This window comes from Rhinatrema bivittatum, chromosome 9, assembly GCF_901001135.1.
Source record: "Rhinatrema bivittatum chromosome 9, aRhiBiv1.1, whole genome shotgun sequence".
In the NCBI taxonomy this organism is placed as follows: domain Eukaryota; kingdom Metazoa; phylum Chordata; class Amphibia; order Gymnophiona; family Rhinatrematidae; genus Rhinatrema; species Rhinatrema bivittatum.
Genome location: NC_042623.1, coordinates 176,321,670 through 176,348,581, shown reverse-complemented (window position 1 = coordinate 176,348,581; position 26,912 = coordinate 176,321,670). Strand labels below are relative to the sequence as shown.

General features: G+C 42.9%; 1 protein-coding gene across 1 annotated transcript in view; it reads right to left on the bottom strand.

The window, feature by feature from the left end:
* LOC115099593 (extracellular calcium-sensing receptor-like) overlaps positions 1-25,699 on the bottom strand; it is a 39,147-nt gene extending 13,448 nt beyond the window's left edge. The window contains exons 1-3 of the mRNA XM_029617328.1: positions 25,650-25,699; positions 4,753-4,917; positions 2,805-3,090 (exon numbers count right to left, since the gene is read on the bottom strand). Of these exons, the coding sequence (XP_029473188.1) occupies positions 2,805-3,090; positions 4,753-4,917; positions 25,650-25,699 (501 nt within the window). The remainder of the gene's footprint in view (positions 1-2,804; positions 3,091-4,752; positions 4,918-25,649) is intronic.
* Positions 25,700-26,912: the final 1,213 nt, after the last annotated feature.

Here is a 26,912-nt window from a genome sequence, read left to right as displayed (position 1 = left end):
CAATCAACATTGAACGACCATAAACAGACACATCAGTAAATGAATAGAACATGACACTAAGTGGCTTTTTCAATGCAGTAGGAATTGTCTGTGTTGTGTTCTCCAAATTAAGCTCCTCCAAATAATCCACATTCAAGCAAATAAAGTCGATGCAGCTTTCAGTTAGAAACTGCATACATGTTATGCCAAGTACCTTGTGATTTTTAAAACTGAAGTTTATCTTTAGTGTTACCCCTAGAGTTACTCATGTCTTACTAACTGTGGCGCCCTTGTTAACTCTACCTCTATAACTGACATGTCAGGAAAGGCACATTTTCTCCCACAGACAGATGTGTTATATACTAATCCCTAGGAAGGGTTATTTTAAAGGCCATATCCATGGGTAAAGCGGCATTTATTTATTTTATTTATTGGTTTTATATACCGTCATTCGGAACTACCATCCCAACGGTTTACATATTTAAGAAAAATCTCACCCTATGTATGACTAAAATTATGCATGCAAGGCTTCTAGTACAGAATTTTACCTGCAAGAGAGAGAAGCATTCCTGGGCATGGAGTAGGGGCAAGGTTTGGAACTATGCACATACTTTTGAATTTTCAAGAGTGTGTGTAGTTTTTTTTTTGTCATAAAAAGTACCTGCACACATTAGTAGGTGTAAATGTGTTGGCACTTTTCATGGAATAATTTTCAAAGTGAAAGCATAAGCATACTTTCACTTTGAAAATCAATGAAAAGTCTGCAGGTAAAAATAAAAAAGTACCCCCAGACTTTGCACCTGTGTGGAGAAGCCTTAAAATTATATGCACTAGGCTTACAAATAATCTAACGTGGACAACCCAATGCTAAACCAAACTCGGGCTTTCATGTCATATAAAATGTTGTACTTGTATGGCAGTAACATATGTCGATAAAGTAACAAAGTAGCAGCAGATGATGGCAGAAAAAGACCAATTAACTAATTCAATCTGCCTAATTATTCCTGTCCTCACTGCCAAGGATATCCCAGTTACCAGCCACAAAGTGCAACTGCCTGTAGGATATCAGCCTTATCCAAGTTCCTTTTTGTGTTTGTCCTCCACTGTAGGGATGTGCTGTCATTTGAAAATGACATGACAACATCAACAATATTTTTTTAATGTTTTATATCACGTACAATCCGAAGTGACCCAAAAAAATAACTATAACTTGCTATTATGTCATTTTAGCATGTGCTAAACCATTTTTGACCAATGAAAATGAATCTCACTCTCATATATTAGCTGATGAAAACATACAATTGTTTGCAAGTTTGACCATCCTAGAGAAGAACGCCAACTGCACAAACAACTTGTGTCCATCTTGTTTTGTGATTTAAGGTTCTAATCATTGATCATTGAATGTTTTCTAATCCTTGTAAAAATTTTAAAGATTATCTGTGCAAATAAAAAGCATAATTGAAAATGTATATTAAAAGAATATCTTCAACGTCTGTACTTCTTGAACAAACCATCTGACATCAATGCAGTGTTTCCATAGTGCCACATTGCTTGTAGTTAAGACTCGGAGTGCTAATGAGTTGGAACTGTGGCCATACTGTGATGAGCTTCACTGTCACTTCAGAAGCGGGAGCTCTGCAATAGTGCAACATCACAACACAGCCACATTTAAACGCACAAAAAAAGATTTGACATGAGTTGTTTGTACAGTTGGCATTCTCTAGGATGGTCAAGCTCGCAAACAATTGTATGCTTTGCATCAACTAATATATATGTGTGAGATTTATTTTCATTGGTTTTGATATTTCTCTACTCTGGGATTTCTATATGGTATACTAAACCATTTTTGCATACCCTAAAGTATTTCAGCACATGCTATATGTGCACATCAAGTAAAGAACATATGTTGTAAAAAAAAAAAAACTGCATGTACAAAAAATAATAAATGAAATGAAACAAATGATATAGATGGGAAAACAGAATATCATGTCATGTATAATTTTTTTGCACTCACACACATACTCCATTGGATCTCTACCTTCCTGGGTAGCTGAGCATGCAAAATGCCCCTTTTAGTTCACACTCAGCACACACTCCTTCCCTCTCATTTCCAACTTAGACTTGAGACTCCTGCACTTCTGTTAGGAATTCTCGTGATTGTACTTACAGCCTGCCAGACAGACCCAGCAACTAATTCATTCTATCATCCCAAATTATGCACAGATTACCTCTCCTTTAAACATTTAAGAAAAACATACATAATATACATACACACAGTAATATATAATATACATAGTATTAAACTAATGTATGGATTAAAAGGTTTGCATCAATTATCAAAAGGGACAATTTTTAATGTAATTGTGAAAGCTTCTTAAAGGGGAAAAAAGTGTAAAGGATGAATGGTTGATAAAATGATGTCTTATGATGATGCTTATGTCATGAGTTGTATGAAAAAAAAACTGTCTTTATACTTTTAAGATTCCACTATCTCCAGATGTGTGCTAGTAAGCACAAGATGCAAACTTTTCCAAGGATTTTTAATATATAGTATATATATATATATATATATATATATAAAGATACAAATTGTTTGTGTATATATATATAAAGATACAAATTGTTTGCTGCTACAATATTTTTGTTATATTTCATGGATTTTTTACACTAAATTTTTTTTCCCAACAATATTCAGGCTGCATAGACAATTGAGTTGGTTGTCTAGAATTATATTCATATGATCTCATGCTCTTTTCTATAAAATCATGAAAAGGCAAATGTACATGCATGTGGATGGGAAAAGATTTAGATTAAACAGAAAATACCAGGGGAAGCTGGAAAGGTGTCATGATTCTGGATATTGTGATGGATTGGGTAGAACCAGCTTCTCCAATAGCTGCAGAAATAGGATGCATGCATTCTCCCAGATGGACCATTTCCTCTTTTGCACTGATTAAGCTAACCATCCCTTTTAAAGCAATGAAGTTATTATTGCATGTATCAAAGATCCTGTAGCCTAAGGTGACATTCGGCAAAAGAGTATAATTCTTGTTGATTTCTTCCAAGGCAAAGATCATTGTCTGCAACCAGCGAAATGCTCTGAAATCAAAACTGGACAAAAACAGGTGTGTTATACATTGCTTTCAATTTTTTGCTAGATATATAATTTGGTGGCCATGTTAGCGTATTTGGATACATAGAAATAAAAGTCAGCATATACATAGCAGTCTGGATAAAATGTATTATCTAACGCAATATGTTTGTGACTAGTTTTTAGGAACTATGCTGCCTTTATCAGCTTAGTTTGGGAAAACTTTTACTTTGGACTATGTTTTATATGATCATTGTAAAATTTTAATAATACAAATTGGAAAACAGACAATTATTATAGTTTCTGTGTAAAAAAGAGTAAACTGCATAAATTTAACCCTTAGCTTCTCTGTTGCTTGTGGTCCTATTTTGTGTTAGTTATATGCAAGCTCTGTACCATGTCTGTTCTTTTAAGGCAAACCATAAAACACTTTATAAGTTCCTGGAGGAAAAGTCCATAAATTATTATTAAGGTGGATTTAGGGAATATCCACTGCTTATCCCTGGGATAAGCAGCATGGGATCTATTGACCCCTTGGGATGCTGCCAGGTACGTGTGACCTGGCTTGGCCACTGTTGGACACAGGATACTGGGCTTGATGAACCCTTGGTCTGACCCAGCATGGCAAGTCTTATGTTCCATTGCATGTTCAGAGTGTGGCACATTTTAAAATACATAAAATAAGAAATACTGTAAGAGAACAAAGAACTTGTATTCTGACTAAAAGTGTAAATGCACACAATGGGGGTAATTTCCAAAAGGATTTATGCACTTAAAACCGGCTTCTGAAAATTGCTACTTTTATGCACGTAAATCCTTTTGAAAATTACTCCCCAAAGAGTCTGATTCGTTATGATCTGCACTGTTGTTTTTATTAAACCATTTGACTGAGCACACACCCTTCTGCTGGAGCAATCGAGGCTTGGTATAATAATTAATATAGCAACTAAATCAGAAGGAAAACAACAACTATCCTTCAATATTCAGGACAGTATCCCAATCATTGTATCCTCTCTTCCATAGATCATGCTAGAGAGTGAAGGGACACGCAGCCAACATTTTTCCTTGTTTTTACATTGTATGTGGTTTCTGTTCCATGTTTCAGAATATGCTAAATTGTTTTACTACATGCTAAAATGCAAAGATGAAATGACATTTTTTTTGGGGGGGGGGGGGGGGGGGGAGGGGATTTGTTTCCAAAGCAAAATGAAACAAAACCATTTTTATGCTGTTTACTATGTCAGTTTAAATGATAGCACATCCCTTACTACAAGATCCTACACAGAATACTGGATTAGTGGATTTTATAGCTCCCAAACTACAACAAACACTTCAGATCTAGTTTAATACAAACTGGCCAATTTGACTCCTTAGGTGATTTCATGAAATCAGGTTTAACTTCTTGTGTATATGAAAACCTTCCCTACCTTTACATGAAATTGTGTTTACTTATTAACAGAATTATATTGAGGTACACACACACACACAGCCCTAACCATTTAGTGCCACAAAAGCAGCTTCCTATTTTATATTCCCAGTTCGACCCGTGATTGGTGCAGGCATGTTTTTTGTTTGCTGAATACACACAGTTATTCAGTCGCTGCACACCTGCATTTTTCTGTCAGGAATGAAACCCAGGAGCAGGAAAGGGGTACAACAGTATTTTGATACCTTTCACTCACCCCTCACACTGCAAAGATTCAGGCTTTTGATAGTAAGACAGATCCCGAGCCAGCACCCTAAAACGAACAGGAAATAATCCACCCAGCATGACATCGCCAGCCTTTGCCAGCACCGGCACATTGAACTTGTTGTCCTCTACTCTGCACATGTTATTTGTCCTCAAGCTATGGATAAACAAAGACAAGTAACAGAAAAATGAAAAGTGAAAATCAACCATGCTATACGTGAAGAACATCTTCATGGACTGCACGTGCGCTAGGCACAGCTCTGCTCAGAATCTGCTGCAGAAAAGAACCCGCGTGCATTATATATATAGTTGCCTTCACGTTCATTAAACCCCGTATCTGGCACCAGAATCTCCAGAGAGATCCAGCAAAGAGTATTTAGGGTATTTCAGAGTGTTGTGCACACGCACTGAAGTGGAGAATATGATTTCTCTGCTGAATTTATTTCAGTTGTTTCTCCCAAATATTTTATGCAAAACCTCTTCTCCTGTTCATGGTTTAGAAATCAAACTTTTCTTTGCAGATTTATTTTAGAACAATTGCACTTGAGGCACATTTTAAAAAATTTATGTTACCACAATTATGGTCCAGCAGAGCAGCATGTGCTGCCCCACCTAGCATTCTGATAACAACAAGACATAAATTGTGAAGACAGAGTTATCCAAAAGCCAGAAAATTGCTTGAAACAGCGATAAAACTCCTTGGGAGATGCATGGCAACTGGCATGCTACAAAACCCTATTGGTTGTAGCTTGAGTATAAGGTGGCCTAATGTACCTTAATCTTAATACCAAAATACAGAGTAGCTCTCAAGATGGGAAAAATTAAATACATAAATAGGATATTTCCCTAACCATGGACAATATTTGGCCTTTACCTCAAACTCAATAATGCAAGATGCATGTTTTGCCCAAATATGAAAATGTATTTATTTACAAGTTTTGTATACCGTCATTCGGAGAGGGGTACCCTCATAACGGTTTACAGCAAGGCATAAATGACTAATACAATATTTGTTCCTAACACTTAATTTCTCATTTCTAAAATAATAATGTTAATTAAGATTATAGCAAAAACATCCAATAAACATTGAAAATAAAAACTAAGTACCTCATACTTCCTAAAATTATATACTAAAACATATTACGTTCCTAAAAAATTTAATATAACATACTTCCTAAAATTATATAGACTAAAACATCGTACTTCCTAAAGACACAAGTGTTTAATATAACAATAAAACTTACAATGCTAGTATTTGAGCATATATCTATTGACAAAGACCGTGATTAATTTGAAAAAGTATCAGACAGAAACTTAAGATCCTAAAAGTGAACACACAAGTTTATTTATTTATTTGTATATTTTTATATACCGTTGTTTGGTACTGGCTTTCACAATAGTTTACAGGTATAACAATACATATAAAGTTTTACATGTGTAACGATAGAACATATAGAGGATTACAATCGGTGGTCAATATAGAGGTTTACAGCTAAAAGACCTTGGAAGTTTACAAGTTGTGGAAATAGCAATAAAACAGACAATAAATAATAATACAAAGGTAATATAAATTATTATGCAATGACTATAAAATAGGATTGGTATGAATGTATCAGAGAAGGTAAGGTGAGAGAGAAATTAAGGGAAGACTAGAATAATCTGTTTTCCTGTTTAATAAAGGGAAAAGAGAATCGGATCTTCAAGAAACAACAGCTCACTAAGAACCTTAGAACTTATTCACTATATACAATAGAGACCTGGCTTGTTCAAAGGACTGACGATGGAGAGTGTGTTAGGAGGTAATTGGGTTCGTTCTGTTTATCCTATGCCGTCTCTATAAATTTGCTGGAACAGCCAAGTTCTCAGGAGTTTTTAAAAAAAAGTTTTATATTGCTCTGGAGTTTTAGGTTTTTGGGTAGTGTACTCCATAGGGTCGGGCCAGCCAGTGAAATCGCTCTCTTTCATACCATATTAAGTTTGGTTGTTGCGTCTGTGGGGATTGCTAATAAGGCCTTATTTGCTGATCTCGTTTTACGCCGTGGTGTGTGTAACTGGATTACATCATTTAGCCATTTGACTTCCTTCCCATATACAGCTTTGTGAAGAATGGATAGTACTTTGAACTCTATCCGTTTGTCGATGGAAAGCAAGTGAAGTGCTTTTAGGATGGAGTGATGTGTTCCATTTTTATATGACCAGTTAGTGTTACGGTTCACGGGCGCAGCACCTGCGAGCCACGCCCATGGCAGCAGACCCTGACGGGACCCGCCTACCAGCTCCGACGCTCCTCACCGCAGCAGGCCTCCCAGAGCCTGTCGCATTGCCGCCGACGCTGTCCTGCTTCCCTCAGCAAGGGCTCCTCCTTGACACATGCGGGAAACTCCGCCCCTTTAAGGGGCAATGACACAACAGAGGATGATCTCATAAAGGAGGGAGTATTTAGACCTGGTAGCTGCTGTGGAGAGCTGCCTTAGCAACAGGCTGTCTCTCCTGAAAGTTCAGTTGCTGTTCCTGCTCCGTGTCTTGTTTCTGCTTCTGATCCAGTATCTGATCCTTGGCTTGATTCCTCGGTTTGACCTCAGCTTCGTCTCCTGACTTCCTTCTTGTCTGCCGCCTGCCTTGAACCTCTGGACTGTCATTAACTCTTCTTGTCTTCCGCCTGTCATGACTTGGACTGCTCACTACTTCTCTTGTCTCCAAGAGATCTCCTAAGTCCTCCCGGCCCTCTCAGTACCTAAGGGCTCAACCTGTGGGGAACGAGGGCTGGTATAGGTGAAGGCCCTGTCAGGTCTCCTGGTCTTGATCCACCTCCTGGCTATGAGCATCACTGCAGGCCTTTCTGCAGTAGTTATGAAACTGTCTCTAAAAGTCAGAAAGAAGGCCCAGACAACTGATCCGTAAAGATAGACTTTTATTGCCAGCAAGATGCAGCTAAGACAATGGCTTAGTACAACTGCATGCCCCTCCCCTTCAGGAGCAGACTCTTATGCACTTTACAGTTCTTATCTTTTACACATGCGTTCTAGGCATTGCTGAGCAAGCATATTTCAGCAGAGGATTTCAAGTAGGTGTAGCTTATAATCAGACTATTGTTTCGTCATTTTAATTGACGTGTTAGACATTTTATAGCACCTATCGTATTAATACAATACAAATTATTATTTCAAAATGGAGGTACGTTCCACTGAATGTCAGTACGTAACTACGTAATGCATGCCATTGCGGTTCAAATGTTAGTACATTCAATATGGCTGTACGTTTCAATGCTGGCGCTGTTAATCAGAGGTTTTCAGTTGTCTCATTCAACGGTCGTCCATAAAATTGAACTCCTTCAGTTACATCTCTCACTCTAGCTGGCCCAAGGGTCTACGAACTCAACAGTTTGCTAAGGCCATGGATCCAGTGGATTTGTCCGGCCTCCACGCTATCCTGGGTATGGCTGAACAAATACAACAGCAGCAACAATGTCTAGAGATTTTGTCCGCCATGGTGGAATGCTTGGTCAGTCATCTGGAATCTGCTCCAGGGACTGGAGGCAGTCGCCCCTCCCCCCGTGGTTCCAGTTGCTTTCTCTCCTCTGACTCATATGCCGGTCCCGCCTAAGTTTGCTGGAGATCCAAAGCAGTGCCGGGGGTTTTTGAACCACTGTTTTATCCGATTCTCGCTCCAGGCCCAGCAGTTTCCAACGGATCAAGTTAAAACCTCCTTCATCCTGTCCTTTTTGGATGGCAAGGCCCTGACCTGGGTGTCCCTGCTGTGGGAGCGTGGGGATCCCATTCTCGAAGATCTGTCTTGCTTTATCCAGACCTTCTGTCAGGTTTTTGATGAGCCAGGTCGTTTATCCACTGCCACCTCCGAACTGCTTCATATCCGTCAAGGGTCACGCCCGCTGGCCGAATTTGTAGTAGAATTCCACACTTTGGCGGCTGAACTGGGTTGGTGTGAGGACAGCTTACGTGGTATTTTCCTCGAGGGGATGAACTGGCCGCTCAAGACCTCCCGGATGGACTTGAGTCTCTCATTGATCTGGTCGGCAAGATCGATCGGCGGTTGCAGCAACGTGCAAGAGTACTTAAGCCTGCTCGTTGCCCAGTTCCCCTGGCTCCCTCCTTCACACGCCCGATGGCTCATCAAGCGACATCCACGGGTGCACTGGCACATGGGGGGGGGGGGGGGAGCCCATGCAACTGGGGCGCAGTTGTCTCACTGCAGAAGAAAAGCTGCATCGAAGAAAGTTGGGTCTATGCCTTTAATGCGGTGGTAAAGGGCATCTGTTGGCCCAGTGCTCTGAGCATCTGGGAAACTCCCGGGTCTAGGTGTCTCAGGGGGGCTGACCCTAGGCTGCATCAATCCTGTTCCCCAATGTACTGATCCTGTCTCTCTTCAGTTCCCCGGGGGTTTGCTCATGATGTTGGCTTTCATTGATTCTGGAGCTGGAGGAAACTTCATCCTGGCGGAATTAATACGCCAGCTGCAACTTCCAGTGTTCCGCCGCAGCCCACTGTTGATCATCTCGTCCATTCAAGGGGAGCCACTTCCAGGTCGAGTTACCTCCTGCACAGTCCCCGTGACCTCCTTTCTGAAGTTTTCCATAAGGAGGACATTTCCTTCTTCATCCTAGAAAAGGCGGTCCACCCAGTTGTATTGGGTCTCCCTTGGTTACAGAAACACGCACCTAATATTGACTGGAAAACTCTTCAAATCACAGCTTGGGGTTCCGAGTGTTTCACTACCTGCCTGCACCAGAAGCCGCAACCACGGGTTCAACTTGCTACTACTACTACCCTCCAACTACCACCACAATACGCCGACTTTTCAGACGTCTTTTCCAAGGAGGAGGCAGAGACCCTTCCGGCACATCGTCCCTTTGACTGCGCGATCGACTTGCTACCTGATACAGTTCCAGCCCGAGGACGGGTATACCTGCTATCCTTGCCAGCGACTCAAAGCTATGTCCAAATACATAAAAGAGAACCTGGACCGGGGGTTCATTCATCCTTCTTTGTCCCCAGCTGGTGCCGGGTTTTTCTTTGTATCCAAAAGTATGGATCATTAAGACCCTGCAAAGACTACCAGGGACTCAACGTCATCACCCACAAGGATCGCTATCCTCTCCCTTTAATTCCCGAGCTCTTGGACCGTCTTCATGGAGCCCGAGTATTCACCAAGTTGGACTTGCGGGTGCATACAACTTGGTCCGGTTCAAGCCAGGGGACGAGTGGAAAACTGCATTTAACATGCGCGACGGTCATTACGAGTATCTTGTGATGCCATTTGGACTTTGTAATGCGCCCGCAGTCTTTCAGAATCTGATGAATGAAATATTTCGGGATATGCTACACAAGGGAGTTATTGATTATTTGGATGACATCCTAATGTATTTAGGGATCTAGCCACCCATCACTCTGATGTCCGCCTGGTTCTCCAACATCTCAGAGAGAACCGTCTATTCGTGAAACTCGAGAAGTGTCTTTTTGAGCAACAGTCTTTACCCTTCTTGGGCTACATTGTCTCCACCACCAGCTTCCTAATGGACCTAGATAAACTAGTCAGCATCCGGGAGTGGCCACAACCAGTGGGGATTCGCTCAGTGCAACGCTTTCTTGGTTTCGCCAACTTCTACAGAAACTTCATTCCTCGCTACTCTCACATTGTAGCGCCCTGATCAAGAAGGGTGTGGATCCTAGACACTGGGCCAGTGAGGCCGTTCAAACATTCAAGGAACTCAAGGCCGCCTTCCTGTCTCCCTGTCTCCCTGTCTCCATCATCTGGATCCAACCCGGCCATTTATTGTGGAGGTGGATGCCTCTGACCTTGCGGTGGGGGCAGTCCTTAGTCAACATTCTAACCAGGGGACTCTACTTCCCTGCTCCTATTTCTCTCATAAGTTTTCATCAGTAGACAAGAACTATGGAATTGGCGATAAAGAATTGCTAGTGATAAAGATGGCTCTTGAGAAATCCAGGCAGTGGCTGGAGGGGGCGCAGCATACCTTTACGGTCTACACCAACCACAAAAACAGAATCTCTCAGCAAAGCACAGCGACTGAACCCATGTCAAGCCCACTGGTCCTTGTTCTTTAGCCGTTTTGATTTCATACTATGTTACCGCCCAGTGGTGAAAAATGTGCGAGCAGATGCTCTCTCCAGACTGTATGAATCCGAAGACTCACAAGACCCACCTAGTTATGTTCTGGATCCAGCTAAAATTCTACTAGCCATCACGGATACCATACTGCCAGGGAAGACGTTGGTCCCACTCCTCCTTCGAGCCAAAGTACTTTCTTGGACGCACGACTCCCTCTCCGCGGGGCACCCAGGCAGAGCGCGAACACTAGAACTCTTATCCCGCTACTACTGGTGGCCTCATATGATGCAAGATGTTCGTGCCTACGTTAGCTCCTGCCCGACTTTTGCCCAACAAAAATCGCTACCTGGCTGACCTTGGGGGCTTCTTCAACCTCTGTCACCACCACGATTTTGTGATGGATCTACCCACGTCTTCAGGTAATCAAGTAATATGGGTCGTGGTCAACAGGCTTTCCAAAATGGTGCACTTCATTCCGTTGCCCAAGCTTCCATCAGCTCCTGAGCTGGCACATCTGTTCACCCTACACGTGTTCTGGCTGCACGGCCTCCCGTTACACATAACATCAGACCGAGGTCCTCAATTCACAGCCAAATATTGGGGGGCACTGTGTAAATAATTCGGAAAACAGTTGGACTTTACCACAGCATTCCATCCTCAAAGAAATGAACAAGCGGAACGTGTCAACAGGTGTTTGAAGATGTTCATCCGCTCATTTGTGAACTGCCATCAGGACAAGTGGGCCACACTCTTGCCTTGGGCAGAATTTTCACATAATGCCCACATGCACTCCACTACTGGGAATTCCCCCTTCCAAATCGTATATGGCAAACTTCCGAGACTGCCGTTGCCACTGCCACTTTCTGTAACTTCCCCAGCGGCTCAAATTATGGCCGAACAACTACACGCCCTTTGGGACGATACTAACTCCACCTTACTCCGGGCTGCCAACGCTGCCAAACGTATGGCGGATAAGCACCGTCAACCAGCCCCACTGTTTAACACAGGAGACTGTGCTTGGCTCAGTACCCGCCACATCCGCCTGAGGATTCCCTCGACGAGGCTCGCTCCCAGGTACATTGGACCTTTCTCTATTAGTGATCGCCTGGGACCGGTAACCTATCGCTTGCAGCTTCCCACAAGCCTCCGGATACATAATTCCTTCCATGTATCCCTTTTCAAACCGTTAGTACTCTCTCCCTTCCATGCAGCCCCATCTGAACTGTCTGCCGCGATGTCTGATGATGACTCTGATTACCAGGTTCAGGAAATTCTTGATGTCTGCCAGCACCATAGACACTGGGAATATCTGATTGTGTGGGAAGGCTTTGGTACTGAAGAGAACTCATGGAAACCATCCTCCAACATTCTTGACAAGGCATTGCTCCAGCACTTTCATCAGACACACCCTGGCAAGCCTGGCCCTTCTCGGAGGGGGCGTAAGAGGGGTGTACTGTTATGGTTCACGGGAGCGGCGCCCGTGAGCTGTGCCTGACAGTTCCCCCTACCAGCTCTGATGCTCTTCTTCACGCGCCGCACCACAGCAGGCCTCCCAGAGCCTGTCACATGGCCATAGATGCTGTCCTGCTTCCCTCAGCAAGGGCTCCTCCTTGACACGCATGGGGAAACTCCGCCCCTTAAGGGGCAGTGATGCAACAGAGGATGATCTCATAAAGGAGGGAGTATTTAGACCTGGTAGCTGCTGTGGAGAGCTGCCTTAGCAACAGGTTGTCTCTCCTGAAATTTCAGTTAATGTTCCTTCTACGTGCCATTCCTGCTCCTGATCCTGTATCTGATCCTTGACTTGATTCCTCGGTTTGACCTCAGCTTCGTCTCCTGACTTCCTTCTTGTCTGCCACCTGCCTTGAACCTCTGGACTGTCATTGACTTTTCTTGTCTTCGGCCTGTCATGACTTGGACTGCTCACTACTTCTCCATCTCCAAGAGATCTCCTAAGTCCTGCAGGCTCTCTCGGTACCTAAGGGCTCAACCCGCGGGGAATGTGGGCTGGTATAGGTGAAGGCCCTATCAGGTCTCTTGGTCTTGATTCACCTCTCGGCTACAAGCATCACTGCAGGCCTTCCAGCAGTAGTTACATCTCTCACTCTAGCCGGCCCAAGGGTCCACGAACTCAACAGTTAGGATTCTAGCTGCTGCATTCTGTAAAATTTGGAGGGGTCGTGTAGTTGATTTGGGTAGGCCTAACATCAGCGAGTTACAGTAGTCAAAGCTTGTAAAGATCAGGGATTGTAGTATGGTTCTAAAGTCAGTTTGGTTTAGCAGTGGTTTTAATCGTTTCAGTATTAAATGTTTGTTGAAGCCTTCTTTGATCTTTGTAGTTATGTGTCTTTTGAGATTTAATTCTGGGTCTATCCATATACCAAGATCCTTCACTTTATCTCTAAGTTTGATGATAGTATTGTCGATTTGTATGATGTCTGTGTTGGATGTGGGATTTTTTCTTTGAAGGAGTATGCATTCTGTCTTGTCCATGTTGAGACAGAGTCTCATTTGGTTTAGGAGGTTTTTTTTATGTCATTGAGATATGAGGCTGAAAGTTTGAATGCTTTCTCTAGTGTGTCTGTCACCGGTATGATAAGTTGGATGTCATCAGCATAAATAAAGTTATGTGATGCCAAGACTAGAGAGGAGTTGACATAATGGGAGGAGATAGATATTAAACAGTGTGGCTGATAATGCCGAGCCTTGTGGGACTCCAGTTTCTAGCGGTATTGACTCTGATTTGGAGTTATTAATATTTACTTGAAATGATCTGTTATGAAGAAAGGATCTGAACCAGTCCAATGTAGTCCCAGCCAGGCAAATTTCCGCTAATCTGTGTATCAGACATTTATGGTTGACCATGTCGAAGGCCGCGGATAGATCTAGCAATATGAGAATGTGGCATTGGCCATTATCGAAGCCTCTTATAATTGTATCAGATAGGGCGAAGAGTAAGGTTTCTGTGCTAATGTGTTTCTGGAAACCATGTTGTGCTGGATATAGTATGTTATTCTGTTCTAAATGCTCATTGAGTTGTTTATGTACTACCTTTTCAGTTAGTTTGGTGAGAAGGGATAAATTTGAGATGGGCCGATAATTATTAAGCTCTGTAAGATCTAGGTTCTTTTTTTTTTTTTAATGGGTTTGATTATAGCGATTTTTAGACTGTCAGGCAATGCTTCTTCTTCCAAAGATTTATTAATGATGTTTGTGATTACTGGGGTGATGGTATGGGACATTTCATTTAGGGTGCGTATTGGGATTTTATCAAGATCTTGGTTGGCAGGTTTAGGGATTTAATTAGTCCTATTTCTGTGGTCGAGACATAATCAAAGGTGGACCATGGGGTTACAGCATTCCTGAATAGAGTTGGGTTTTGGAGAGGGCTTTTGTTTATGTTTTTGGTTATTTTATTGATTTTATTTTTGAAAAATTTGGCTAGGTCTTGACATAGATTTTTATTTGTGTAGGAGGTTGCAGGGTTCATATCAGCAATAAGATTATTCACTATGTTGAATAGTGTCTTTGGATTGTGGGAGTTTTATATTTTTTTGCCATAGTATTCTTGTGACTAAAATAGGAAGTTACTGTGTATCATAAAAGGCCTGCCTGAAGAGCCAAGTTTTTATTTCTTTTTTGAATATTTTTATGTTTTGTTGTGTTCTCGTTTCTAGTGGTAGGGCATTCCATTAGGTAGCACTTGCGAAAGATATTGCTCTCTCTCTTACCTGTGTTAGTCTAGCTGATTTTAATGAAGGGATGGGTAGAAGTCCTTGATTTGTAGACCTGAGATTTCACTGGGGAGTATGTAGTGTTATAGCTGTGTTAAAACAATCTGTATTTTCTCCATAAAGAACTTTATGCACTGGAGTTAGAATTTTATAGTCTACTCAGTATTTTATAAGTACTGGAGTAATATAATCCCGTTTCTTTGTATCTGAGTATCCTGACTGCTGTATTCTGTAGGATTTGTAGTGGATGTGTTGTGAATTGAGGTAAACCTAGCAATAATCCATTGCAGTAATCCAGATTAGCAAAAATAAGTAATTGAAGTGTAGTCCTAAGAACATAAGAAAATGCCATACTGGGTCAGACCAAGGGTCCATCAAGCCCAGCATCCTGTTTCCAACAGTGGCCAATCCAGGCCATAAGAACCTGGCAAGTACCCAAAACCTAAGTCTATTCCATGTTACCATTGTTAATGGCAGTGGCTATTCTCTAAGTGAACTTAATAGCAGGTAATGGACTTCTCCTCCAAGAACTTATCCAATCCTTTTTTAAACACAGCTATACTAACTGCACTAACCACATCCTCTGGCAACAAATTCCAGAACTTTATTGTGCATTCAGTGAAAAATAACTTTCTCAGATTAGTTTTAAATGTGCCACATGCTAATTTCATGATGTGCCCCCTAGTCTTTCTATTATCCGAAAGAGTAAATAACCGATTCACATCCACCTATTCTAGACCTCTCATGATTTTAAACACCTCTATCATATCACACCTAAAATCATTTCAAGTGAGAAATGGTTTTAAACGTTTTAGTATTGCTAATTTATGGTATCCCTCCTTGACTTTATAAGATATATGTGCATTACAATTTAATTCAGAGTCAATTATGAAACCTAGATCACGTACCTGCATGAGTTCATGTACAAGGGCCAGAAGCATAAATCACCACAGGCCGCACAGCTGCTCCATTACTATCCTTAACATAAAGCTGGAGGTAACCAGCATGGAACGGCAGTAGCAACCTTAAACAGAGACATGGGATAACCTGCTTGGAGCAGCGGTTGCTACCTTATGAAACTTGATGGTCAGACTGGATGGACCATTTGGTCTTTTTCTGCCATGTTACTATGTTACTATATTTATACAAGCAGGGGTGTCCACCTCCAATCCTTGAAGGCTGTAAACCAATCTGGTTTTCAAGATATTCCTAATGAATATGCATAATTTATATTTGCATGCATTGCCACAATCGTGTGCAACTACATCTTATGCATATTGATTATGGATAGCCTGACAACTAGTCCGCTTTGTGGCCCTCAAGGCCTGGAATAGGACAACCCCAGAGTCCATCAAGCTTTAAATGCAAACAACGAAAGATATGTTTTATTAGTAGACTATAAGAGTTGTTTTGTTGTGGAGATTTAAAAGAATTTAGCAGTCCTAGAGCTTGGAGTTGTGAGTATTATCCATCCTTTCATTAAACTACCAAACTAATTTTACTGAGAGATTTGGGATATAAACCAGAATTCTTACGAAGGAAACTCATGTTTACACAAAGTTCTTGAGTCACCAATTATTATTTCTGGTCTAACCTCTATCAAAAGATTTAACAGATAATCTCTTATACAAATTAAATGTAATTTTTTTTCTCAGTCCTAACATAAATAACAATTTTCTGACTGCAGTTTGTATAGTCCCATCTAATGCATGTATAATGAAATTATGCCGATTTGTCAGCTGCACAACTGACAGGAATAAAATCATATAGCTGATTGAAAAGTGATTCAGCATAAAAATGAATGCCTTAGATTTTCTTCCTTTCTTTCTCAATAAAATTGTGCTTTCCCTATTTTAATCTTGCGTCAAAGGGATAAATAATTTCAGAGATAACATTTCACAATGCAGTACAACAGCTTTACTTGACTAATGCGCAGGACATTTACGATCACACATGCCAACTATGTCTGTGACTTCTTCTTAGGCTCCTTTGGTCTTCAGAAACCATGGACACGTCATTTTATGATCTTCTCAGTCTTTAGGTGGGTAGCACTTTCCGTGGCTTTAAAGACCCACATGCAAATGACAGTCTCTGCTGCAATGACAGCAGCAGAAAGAAAAGGACATAGCTAGGCAGAGTCTTGTTTTTACACAGCCAGCCAAACTGCAGTGTTATTTGACTGCACCGATGCCCAGAGAAACATTAAATAAAAACTGTAGATAAAGATAAATGTTCTAAGCTTTTGGACAACGCTGATCTTATGACAACTTCTAATATATTAGCCATGTGACCACACTGCAGAATTTCTTATAACAATGCTTTAAATGGAATCTTAGATAAACAGTAAGCTTCCACTATATTCTTCCAATTTCATGCACGTTTCTTGGCTGCCAAGACTAATAATGATAAAGGCAAAGCATACTGAGAGCAATTAGATTTCATAGTCACAGCCTATGAATGGGAGTAAAAAGAAGTTGACATATTTATGTTTCTACATGCTTTCCTATGCAGTAAATGAAACGGTTCTTTTACAATTATCCAATTGGGAAAACCAGATTAAAAGAAAATTGCTTTTTAACTAAGTCCCAAAGACAGATGGATATATGGTGACTCACCCAAAGTCATGCTTAAGAGTTCCTAATAGAGGAGCTTCCATCTCAAGGACTTTTCCTAAATTATAGATCAATGTTCTAACCACCCGCTCTTCCTGCCTAAAATCTATTTAGGTTTATGACATTATGACTGTCCTTCATGGTTTATCTTTGTTCTTTCATGATATGCTAATAGTCCCATATTCAACAGAAGGAAAAATATTACAAAAGTATCTATTATTGCTGTGCCAAGATGTGCTTCTTATGTAGAGGAATAAGTACGGTAGGAACACCTTATACTTCTGACAATGTGTCTGTGTAAGTTTTCATCTGCGCATAGACAGGAACTTATACAAGTAGGCACATACATTTAAATACAGATGGACAAGAGCAGATGGAGATGAGGTCAGAAACAGTGGGACTTTGATTGATGAAGTGCAGGGAATCCCACCAAGGAGTCAACCAGCAGTAGCTGGACTGGTGGAGCTCCGTAGGCTCTGCCAGCCAAAGAGGAGATGGTCAGAGCAGCAAGGCTAAATACAGATGCAGATCCTTCCAATGGATCCTCAGGGCAGAAGACAGGTAGGGATCCCCCAAGTGCAGCCTCAGGGCTGAAGAGAACAGAGCGCTGCCACACAAAGGGGGATAGACATTAGTGTATGAGCCTGAGTGGGTGGAAACACGTTCGGGAGTAAGTGGAGGGAGATGGGGAGAATTTGAGGGGATGAGTGAGTGGGATGAGAGAGAGGAGTTAATTTGGAGGCAAGTAGGGAGGGAGGAGGTGAGAGGGGAGAGTGTGAAGGTGAATGGTTTGAGGGAGATAGCTGAATGGAAGTGGGTGGGCACTGGCAGCGTGCATTTGCCAAAGAACATATGCATTTACCCTGTACTCCTTCTACCGGCAACTATGAAAAATAATTATTGGGGTGGGAGGTGAGTGTATTTCATAGCTGGTAAGTGCTGGAAGTAAAGAATGCCTTTGGAAATTGCTTATGCTCCATAGAGTACACCCTTCCAATGTTCCTTCTTTTCTATTTTAAATAGATTTTCTAAAAGGAGGTTAGTATATATGCCTTCCATAATTCAAATTACTTATTCGTGACAGGTAGAGTATGAACTGTTAGACTTCATAAAACAATAGAATTGTTGTTTCTATGTTTTCATTTTAGTTACTAAACCATTAAATAAAGAACGGGGAACACCCCTCAGGTATTTCTGACATTCATGTTCAAGTATTTTGCATCACATATGAGTACCAACCAGGTAACCCTAGTAAATGGAAACTAATTATGTTTCTTTCACTATTACATATCTTCTATTACATTTGGGAAGTCAGGAAGCTGAACACTAACAAGATAAAAAAAAAAAAGTCCTCATTCCATGTCCCTGCAGTCATTAATGGGCCGCCTAACAGAAAAGCAATCTCCTTCCAAAGGCAGAAGGACTTTAGCAACAAGCTCATTTCCCCCTATAGACAGAAAGGCCCTTAAGTGACATTTGTATATGTTCTTGTCTACTGCATTTGGAGGCTTAGCGTAGGAGAAAGCTTTCTTCTGAATCACGGCATTCAGACATATCAAAATAAAAAAAGGGACACAATATTGTCCAATTTTTCTGCAGGCCACTGGATTCCATTCTTATTAAAGGTCAGGCATTCATTCATCTCTATTATCAGCAACTATCAATATTTTTAAAAAAGCATAACACTTTAAAAGATCAGTGTGGCTTCTTTCAGTAGAATTTTTTCTATTATTAATACATACTTCCATTATATAATAATTAAGCGATATCATATAAGCCTGTGTATTAAAACATTGTGTCATGGAAGCCACCATTAGATTTATAAAATTGGGAAAGCTGTGGGGGGGAATAATATATTTTGAAGAATTAAAAAAAAAATGTTTTTAAATTCTGTGTTGAGACTACTTAATGATTTGACTCCTAGTGTGTAAAAAAATGTGCTGTGATGTCACCATGCAATGTTAAACATTATCTTGCTTCAAGCAGAAGAAGAAGTCCAGCTATTGGCATATGCAGGTAAAGCAAAAGTCCATAAAATGTCTTACAGCATTAATTTCCGAACAAATATTAAAAGTATAAGATTTTGAATGACTGAAAGTGATAAACCACTAAAAAAAAAAAGAAAGAAAGCCTTTAGTATTCAATATTTAACCATAAACCATCTGTGCATTCAAAATACAAATAATAAAGGTACTGTGGATGAGAGAAATAATGGTAAAAAAAAAAAAAAAAAGACAAATCCCTTACAATATACATTACATAGATACATACATAGAAATGACAGCAGAAAAAGACCAAACGGCCCATCTAGCTCCCACACTTATTTTCCCATACTTATCTGTTTCACCGACCACCAAGTTCAAGGCCCTTGTTGGTAACTGTTTGATTCAAATTTCCTGCCACCCCCTGCCATTGATGCAGAGAATAATGTTGGAGTTGCATCAAAGGTGAAGCATAAGGTTTAATGGTTACGAGTAGTAACCGCCACATCAAGCAAGTTACCCCGATGCTTGTTTACCCAGACTGCACAGATCAATGCCTTGTTGGATGATGTCTGAATGTAAATCCTCTTTTCTACATTTCCCCCTGCTGTTGAAGCAGAGAACAACTCTGTATATGCACATTCTTTAATTTCTTTTCTCACTTTTTTCTTATTTACATTCATACTTATGGTTTACCACATTTGAGATATGGATTATCTCATTCTTTGTTACTGCGACCATATAATTATAGAGCAAACAGATTTTCTGTGTCATGTATGAATAAAAATGTTACCCGCACAAAGCAAAGCTCAAACTTTCCCACAAATCATTCGAGGCATAGAAAATGCCTATATTTAAAAAAAAAAAAAAAAAAAAACAACTTTTGTCTCAAAAATCTACCTGAGTTCTAGTCTATTATGTAGTTGTTAAAATTCAAAAAGACAAAGACTTATCTTGAAAGCCACTGTAGCAATGTATGACGTAAACATTCTTTCCTCCTGACACAGCTGTGTTTCAGTGACCCCAAAACGCTGCCTTCAAGGGCTCATTTTCTCACCATATTTCACCTAACTTCCAAGAACTCTTCTGCTGCTTACTTTTCTCTGCAAGGAGTCAATCTCTATTTTTTGGACATCCTTTTGAAACCGCATATGCCACAAATTAAGGGGCTCATTTTCCAATATCGCATTAGTATCACATGTGATACCAAAAAGTGGTGTACCTTATGCTAATAAGCATGTGTATCAGCTATGCGAAAGGCTGTTATCGCAAGTTGCGCCATTAGCCCAATTTGGGCTACATTGCCAGTATATCGCAGTTCACGATGTCTCCTGACAGGCCTGTTTGAGAGAGAGAGAGAGAGAGAGAGAGAGAGAGAGAGACTTACCATAGTGCCTCCCCCCTAGACAGGTATTTGTATCCCTATGGGAGGCCCACCTAGTAACTCGAGGTGAGGGTTAAGTATTAGTGTAGGGGGTTAGGGGCCACTTTCACATTCAACGTGAGACGTACAAACAGAACAATGGTCTCTTGTGAAGATTTGATGACCTACGGAGTGAGGAAGCTCACTCCCAGATGAGATTTGTGCAATGTTCTCTCCACCTGGCTTGATATAGGTGGAGAGAACATTGCACAAATCTCATCTGGGAGTGAGCTTCCTCACTCCGTAGGTCATCAAATCTTCACAAGAGACCACTGTTCTGTTCGTACGTCTCACGTTGAATGTGAAAGTGGCCCCTAACCCCCTACACTAATACTTAACCCTCACCTCGAGTTACTAGGTGGGCCTCCCATAGGGATACAAATACCTGTCTAGGGGGGAGGCACTATGGTAAGTCAGTCTCTCTCTCTCTCCTGCATCATACTGAAACAGGCCCTAAATCTTATGTCAGGAATACTATGCACATCATTGATATCTTAAATTTCATCTCCAGTTTAGGAGATGAGGTTATATTAGTCACATGGACATTGAGGCACTATACACAAATGTCCCACAGCAACAAGCATTAGACACTATGACGCATTAGTATCTTCACAACAGGATCATTTTCCAATGGGGTTTATTAGAGAAGTAGCTAGTTAGTACTTTTTTCAAATTTCCTTAGCTTTGATGAGACCTTTTACCTTCAGGTCAAAGGTATTGCGATGGGCACAGCCATAGCCCTTGATTTTGCTAATTTATATGTTACAAATTTTGAATAACATTACTTGGACTTTTCTACTCATGCACCCTACATTTGTGTTTATGGAAACATTGCATTGTGTACTTAGTTTGGTCTGAAATGGAGGGGCAATCGTGTAACTTGCATTGATTAATCCAATCTTGAAACAGCAATTTAAAGTTCACCCTCAAAATCGATAGATCCAAGATTGCTTTTCTGGATATTATGATTGAGTATTCCCATGCTATGTTTCATAATACTATCTATAGAAAACAGACAGATTTGTAACAATCTTCTGCATTATGAAAGTTATCATCCTACAATGTTAAAATGGGCTCTCCCTGTGAGCCAGTTTCTTAGATTAAGATGACTTTGTTCCTCTAAAACTGAGTTCAATAAGAAAGCAGTGTAAATGCAAGAAATATTTTTGTGTAGAGGATACCCCTAGGAGTGTAGTACACAGGGCATATAAGAAAGCTCTGCTCTCAAACAGATGCAAATTTTACAACAAGAGGAAACTATGAAAAGTGAGAGGGTGACAAGCGAGTCAGTTTTCAAAACATTCTGCAAGTATCAAATGGATTATACATTGGCATTGACAAGCACTACAGTTGTATCCTCCTCAGCGGAATTTGCCACATGCACTCAGGGTTTCAATGTTAATGATGGATTAGTTTCTGCAGACTCAGGACCAATGGAATATATAAACGCTACTCCTGAACCGGGTGGGAGGCTGCCCGAGGCCCACTTAGTACTGCCCTTGCAAATGCTGTGTCGTCTCGAGCCTGAACATCCAGGCGGTAAAACCTGCAGAAGGTGTGGATGGAGGACCATGTCGCCACCTGCCATATCTCGGCAGGTGACAGCATCTTGGTTTCCACCCAGGACACTGCCTGGGCTCTAGTGGAATGGGCCTTGAATTGAAAAGTCGGCGGCTTGCCTGCTTCTACGTAGGCCGCCATGATAACTTCTTTGATCCAGCGGGCTATGGTTGCTCGCGAGGCCGCTTCCCCTTGCTTCTTCTCGCTGTGAAGGACGAATAGATGGTCCGTCTTTCATATGGATTCCGACCTTTCCAGGTATCGGACTAGGAGTCTGCCGATGTTTAGGTGGCACAGGCAGCGAGATTCTTTCGAATCCTTATGCTCATCTGGTGATGGTAGTGAGATGATTTGGTTGAGATGGAAGTGAGAAACCACTTTGGGGAGGAAGGTCGGGACCATGCGTAACTGGATGGTTCCTGGGGTGAGTCTGAGGAACGGCTCTCGACCTGACAGTGCTTCTAGCTCGGAGATACGATGGGCTGAACAGAATGCCACCAGGAAAGCTGTTTCAATGTTAATAGTCGGAAGGACAGGCCGCAGAGAGGTCTGAAGGAGGTTCCTGCTAAGAAGTCTAGGACCAGGTTGAGGTTCCATAGAGGTACCAGCCACTTTAGGGGTGGTTAGAACTGCTTGACTCCCTTCAGGAAGCGGGAGACATCTGGGTGAGAGGCTAGGCTACCGTCATCACTCTTGGTTCCGTAGCATGACAATGCGGCCACCTGTACCTTGATGGAGTTGAGATGCAATCCCTTCTGTAGGCCATTCTGCAGGAATTCCAAAATCGCAGGAATTTTGACTGAGCGTGGGATGATGTCGCGGTCCTCATACCAGGCTTCGAATACTCTCCAAATCCTTATGTATGTTAGGGATGTGGAGAACTTGCATGCTCGAAGCAGGGTGTCAATTACTGCACCCGAGTATCCGTTCTTCTTCAGGCGAGTCCTCTCAATGGCCAGGCCGTAAGAAAGAATCGAGCTGGGTCCTCGTGGAGGATCAGCCCTTGTTGGAGCAGATCCCTATGTGGCGGTAGCGGGAGAGGGCTTCCTATCAGCAGCCTTCGCATGTCTGCGTACCATGGCCTTCTTGGCCAGTTCGGAGCCACTTGAAGTACTAGCCCCTTGCGGTGTTCTATCTTGTGGATGATTGCGCCCAATAGGGGCCACGGTGGGAAGGCGTATAATAGAGTTTCCTGTGGCCAGGTCTGTACCAGGGCATCAATTCCCTGGGACTGAGGTTCCTGTCTGCGGCTGAAGAAGCTGGGCACTTGGGCGTTGGACCGGTTTGCCAGGAGGTCCATGGTTGGTGTTCCCCAACGGCTTAATATCAGCTGGAATGCTGTGGTCGACAGTCTCCATTCTCCTGGGTCTAGACTTTCTCTGTTGAGGTAATCCACAGCGACGTTGTCTTTCCCCGCAATGTGGATGGCTGAGATCTCTCGAAGGTTCACTTCCGCCCATGACATTAGGGGGTCTATTTCCAGAGACACCTGTTGGCTTCTGGTTCCTCCCTGATGGTTGATTGAGGCCACTGTTGTGGCGTTGTCTGACATGACTCTGACTGATTTGTCCCATAGTCTGTGACCGAATCGTAGGCAGGCTAGTCTGACTACCTGTGCTTCTAGGCGGTTGATGTTCCATCCCGACTATTCTTTGTTCCATTGCCCCTGGGCAGTCAGCTCCTGGCAGTGTGCTCCCCTTCCTCGTAGGCTGGCATCCATGGTGAGCAGGATCCAGGTCGGTGAGGATAGCCTCACTCCTTGGCTCAGATGGCCTTCTTGTAGCCACCATTATAGTTGGGTCCGAACTTTGTTCGGGAGCTGGAGATGAAAGGTGTAGTTCTGGGACAGCGGGTTCCATCGTGAATGTAGGGAGCACTGTAGGGGTCTCATGTGAGCTCTTGTCCATGGCACTACTTCCAGTGTGGATGCCATGAGGCCGAGGACTTGGAGGTAGTCCCATGCTGTGGGGCGAAGCTCGCTCAACAGGGTTCGCAAACGGGTCATCAATCTTGATCTCCTTGTCGGTGTCAGGATGACCTTGTCTTGTTTGGTGTTGAACCGGACTCCAAGGTATTCTAGAGATTGGGAGGGTTGCAGACAGCTCTTGTTTGTGCTGACCACCCACCCGAGTCTCTCCAGTAGAGTTTTGACTCTGTTGGTCGCCTGGTGACTTTCCTCTGGGGATTTCGCCCTGATCAGCCAATCATCCAGATAAGGGTGTATGAGGATTCCTTCCTTCCTCAGTGTTGCTGCCACTACCACCATGATTTTGGTGAACGTCTGGGGTGCTGTGGCTAACCCGAATGGTAGTGCCAGGAACTGGTAGTGGTGGTCCAGAATCATGAAGCGTAGAAAATGCTGATGCTCTTGATGGACCGGAATGTGTAGGTAGGCTTCTGACAGATCCAGGGATGTAAGGAACTCTCCCAGTTGTAACGCCCTTATTACCGAGCTTAGGGTTTCCATGCGGAAGCGAGGAATCTTCAGGTGGCGGTTGACCGACTTGAGGTCCAGTATGGACCGGAACGTTCCTTCTTTCTTGGGAACGATTTGTTGTGCGGGTACTGGTGTTATAGCCTCTAAGGCTAGTAATCTAGTCAGTGTAGCCTCCACTGCCATCCTTCTTGGAAGGATCGTGGCAAGGAGAAACCACAAACTTGTCTGGAGGGAGGAGGTGGAAATCCAGATAATATCCCTCTCGGATGATGGTTACGACCCACTTGTTCGAAGTTATCTCGACCCATCTTTGGTAGAATAGGGCTATACTGCCCCCTATGGCTTCTTCCTTTGGACGGGTCGGCTGATTTTCATTGTGGGGTGTGGCTGGGACCTGGGCCCGAGCCAGCTCCCCTTTTGTTGTGCTTGTTCCAAAAGTACTGGCTCCTGCCTGCGGGGCGAGCCGCTTGATATGTGCTTCTGTATGGATTGAAGCACTGTGATCATCTGCCCCTGGAGGTTTGGGGGAAAGGTCGCTGGTTTCTCTTATTCCTGTCCTCCGGTAGCCGCGGCTCCGGCCTTTCTTTGCTTGAGCGCCTCCAGTTACCTTTTGTTCCTTTGGCGCCTGAGTTCCTGTACCAAATCCAGTCCAGGGTAGGACTATGCCATCTATCTGCTGCTGTCTCTGGGCTGAACTACTTCTCTTTACTAACTAACCTCGAGGCCCACCTAAGTCCTGCTGGCACTGGCACCCAAACGCTCAACCCAAGGGGACGAGGGCTGGTATAGGTGAAGCTCCAGTGGCCTCTAACTTCACCCACTCCACCTGCCAACAGTGGGGACCTGTAGGTCCCTACCTACGGGTTGCGTCAACCCCACCTCGGCCCAAGGGTCCACCTCCGACGCAACAGGTTGCAAAGGCCATGGACTCTGTGGAATGGCATGCCCTCCAGGCCATTCAAGGCCTGGCCTCCAAGGTACAAGAACAGCAGCAGTTTCTTGAGGCACTGGCCTCCTCCATGGATCGTCTTCACACCTGGCTTGATGCCCTTACGAATAATCTGGTTCCTCTTCTGGCTCCTCCTCATCCACAGCCATCTCCATCGATGCCTCAAGCCTTGCTGGCACTTCCAGCGCCCCCACGCTTCAACAGCGACTCCAGACTCTGCAGAGGGTTCATTAACCAATGCTGTATGCAATTTGCTCTGCAGCCTTCCACTTTCCAGGATGAGTTGACAAAAGTCACGTTCATCCTATCCCGCCTTGAAAGAAAGGCGCTGGCCTGGGCTTCTCCCCTGTGTGAACGCTCAGATTCTTTGTTGAAGGAATTGGCTCAGTTTATGGCTGTATTCAGACGGACCTTTGATGATCCCGGGCAACATGCTGTGGCAAGCACCAGCTTACTACACATCCGTCAAGGACAAAGAAGTCTTTTTGATTTTACCATTGAGTTTTGGACTTTGGTTACTGAGCTCGCTTGGCAGGAAGACTGCCTCTGACCTATCTACCTGGATGGACTCTCCCCGCAGCTGAAAGATGAGCTGGCCTCACGGGAGCGCCCTTCCTCTTTGGAGGACCTTATAGACTTGGAAGACCAAATTGACCATCGTCTTCAAGAGCGTCATTGGGAGAGTTGGATGCCCAAGAAGCCCTTGCAGGTTCGTTCCCATTCACCACCTCTTACCAACCCTGCTCCCTGCAATGATACTAGAGTGGTCAAGATGGAAGAGAGCCCATGCTGTTGGGTTGTGGGCAGCTGACATCAGAAGAGCGCTTCCAGCGGAGACAAACCAGTCTGTATCTGTATTGCAGAGCACCTGGCCACCATCTACAGACTTGCCCTATCCATCCGGGAAACTCCTTAGCCCAAGTTCAGTAGGGGTCCTGAACTTGGGTGCAACTTCTCTGGCCCCTCAGTTATCTGTACCTGTTACTGTGATCTGGGATTCCCGGTCCTTCCCAATTCTTGCTCTGGTAGATTCCGGAGCAGGAGGTAATTTTATTCTCAAAGACCTTTTCAGCTTTTGGGCATAAAGACCCACTTGCTCGACACGTCACTATACATTGTTTCTATCTACGGAGAGCTGTTACCCGGAACCTGTCCAGTTGTGCACTGGGGACTTACTTATCGAGGAACTCAAACTACTAGTGTTGGATAAATCCATCCATCCCATAGTGCTTGGACTCCCTTGGCTACAGAATCATTCTCAATTCAACTGGGCTTCGTTACAACTGGTGGAATGGGGTCCCGCCTGCCACCAGTCCTGCCTCCAGAAAGTGATACCATCTCCTGTGGTCCCTTTGGCTACTATGTCCT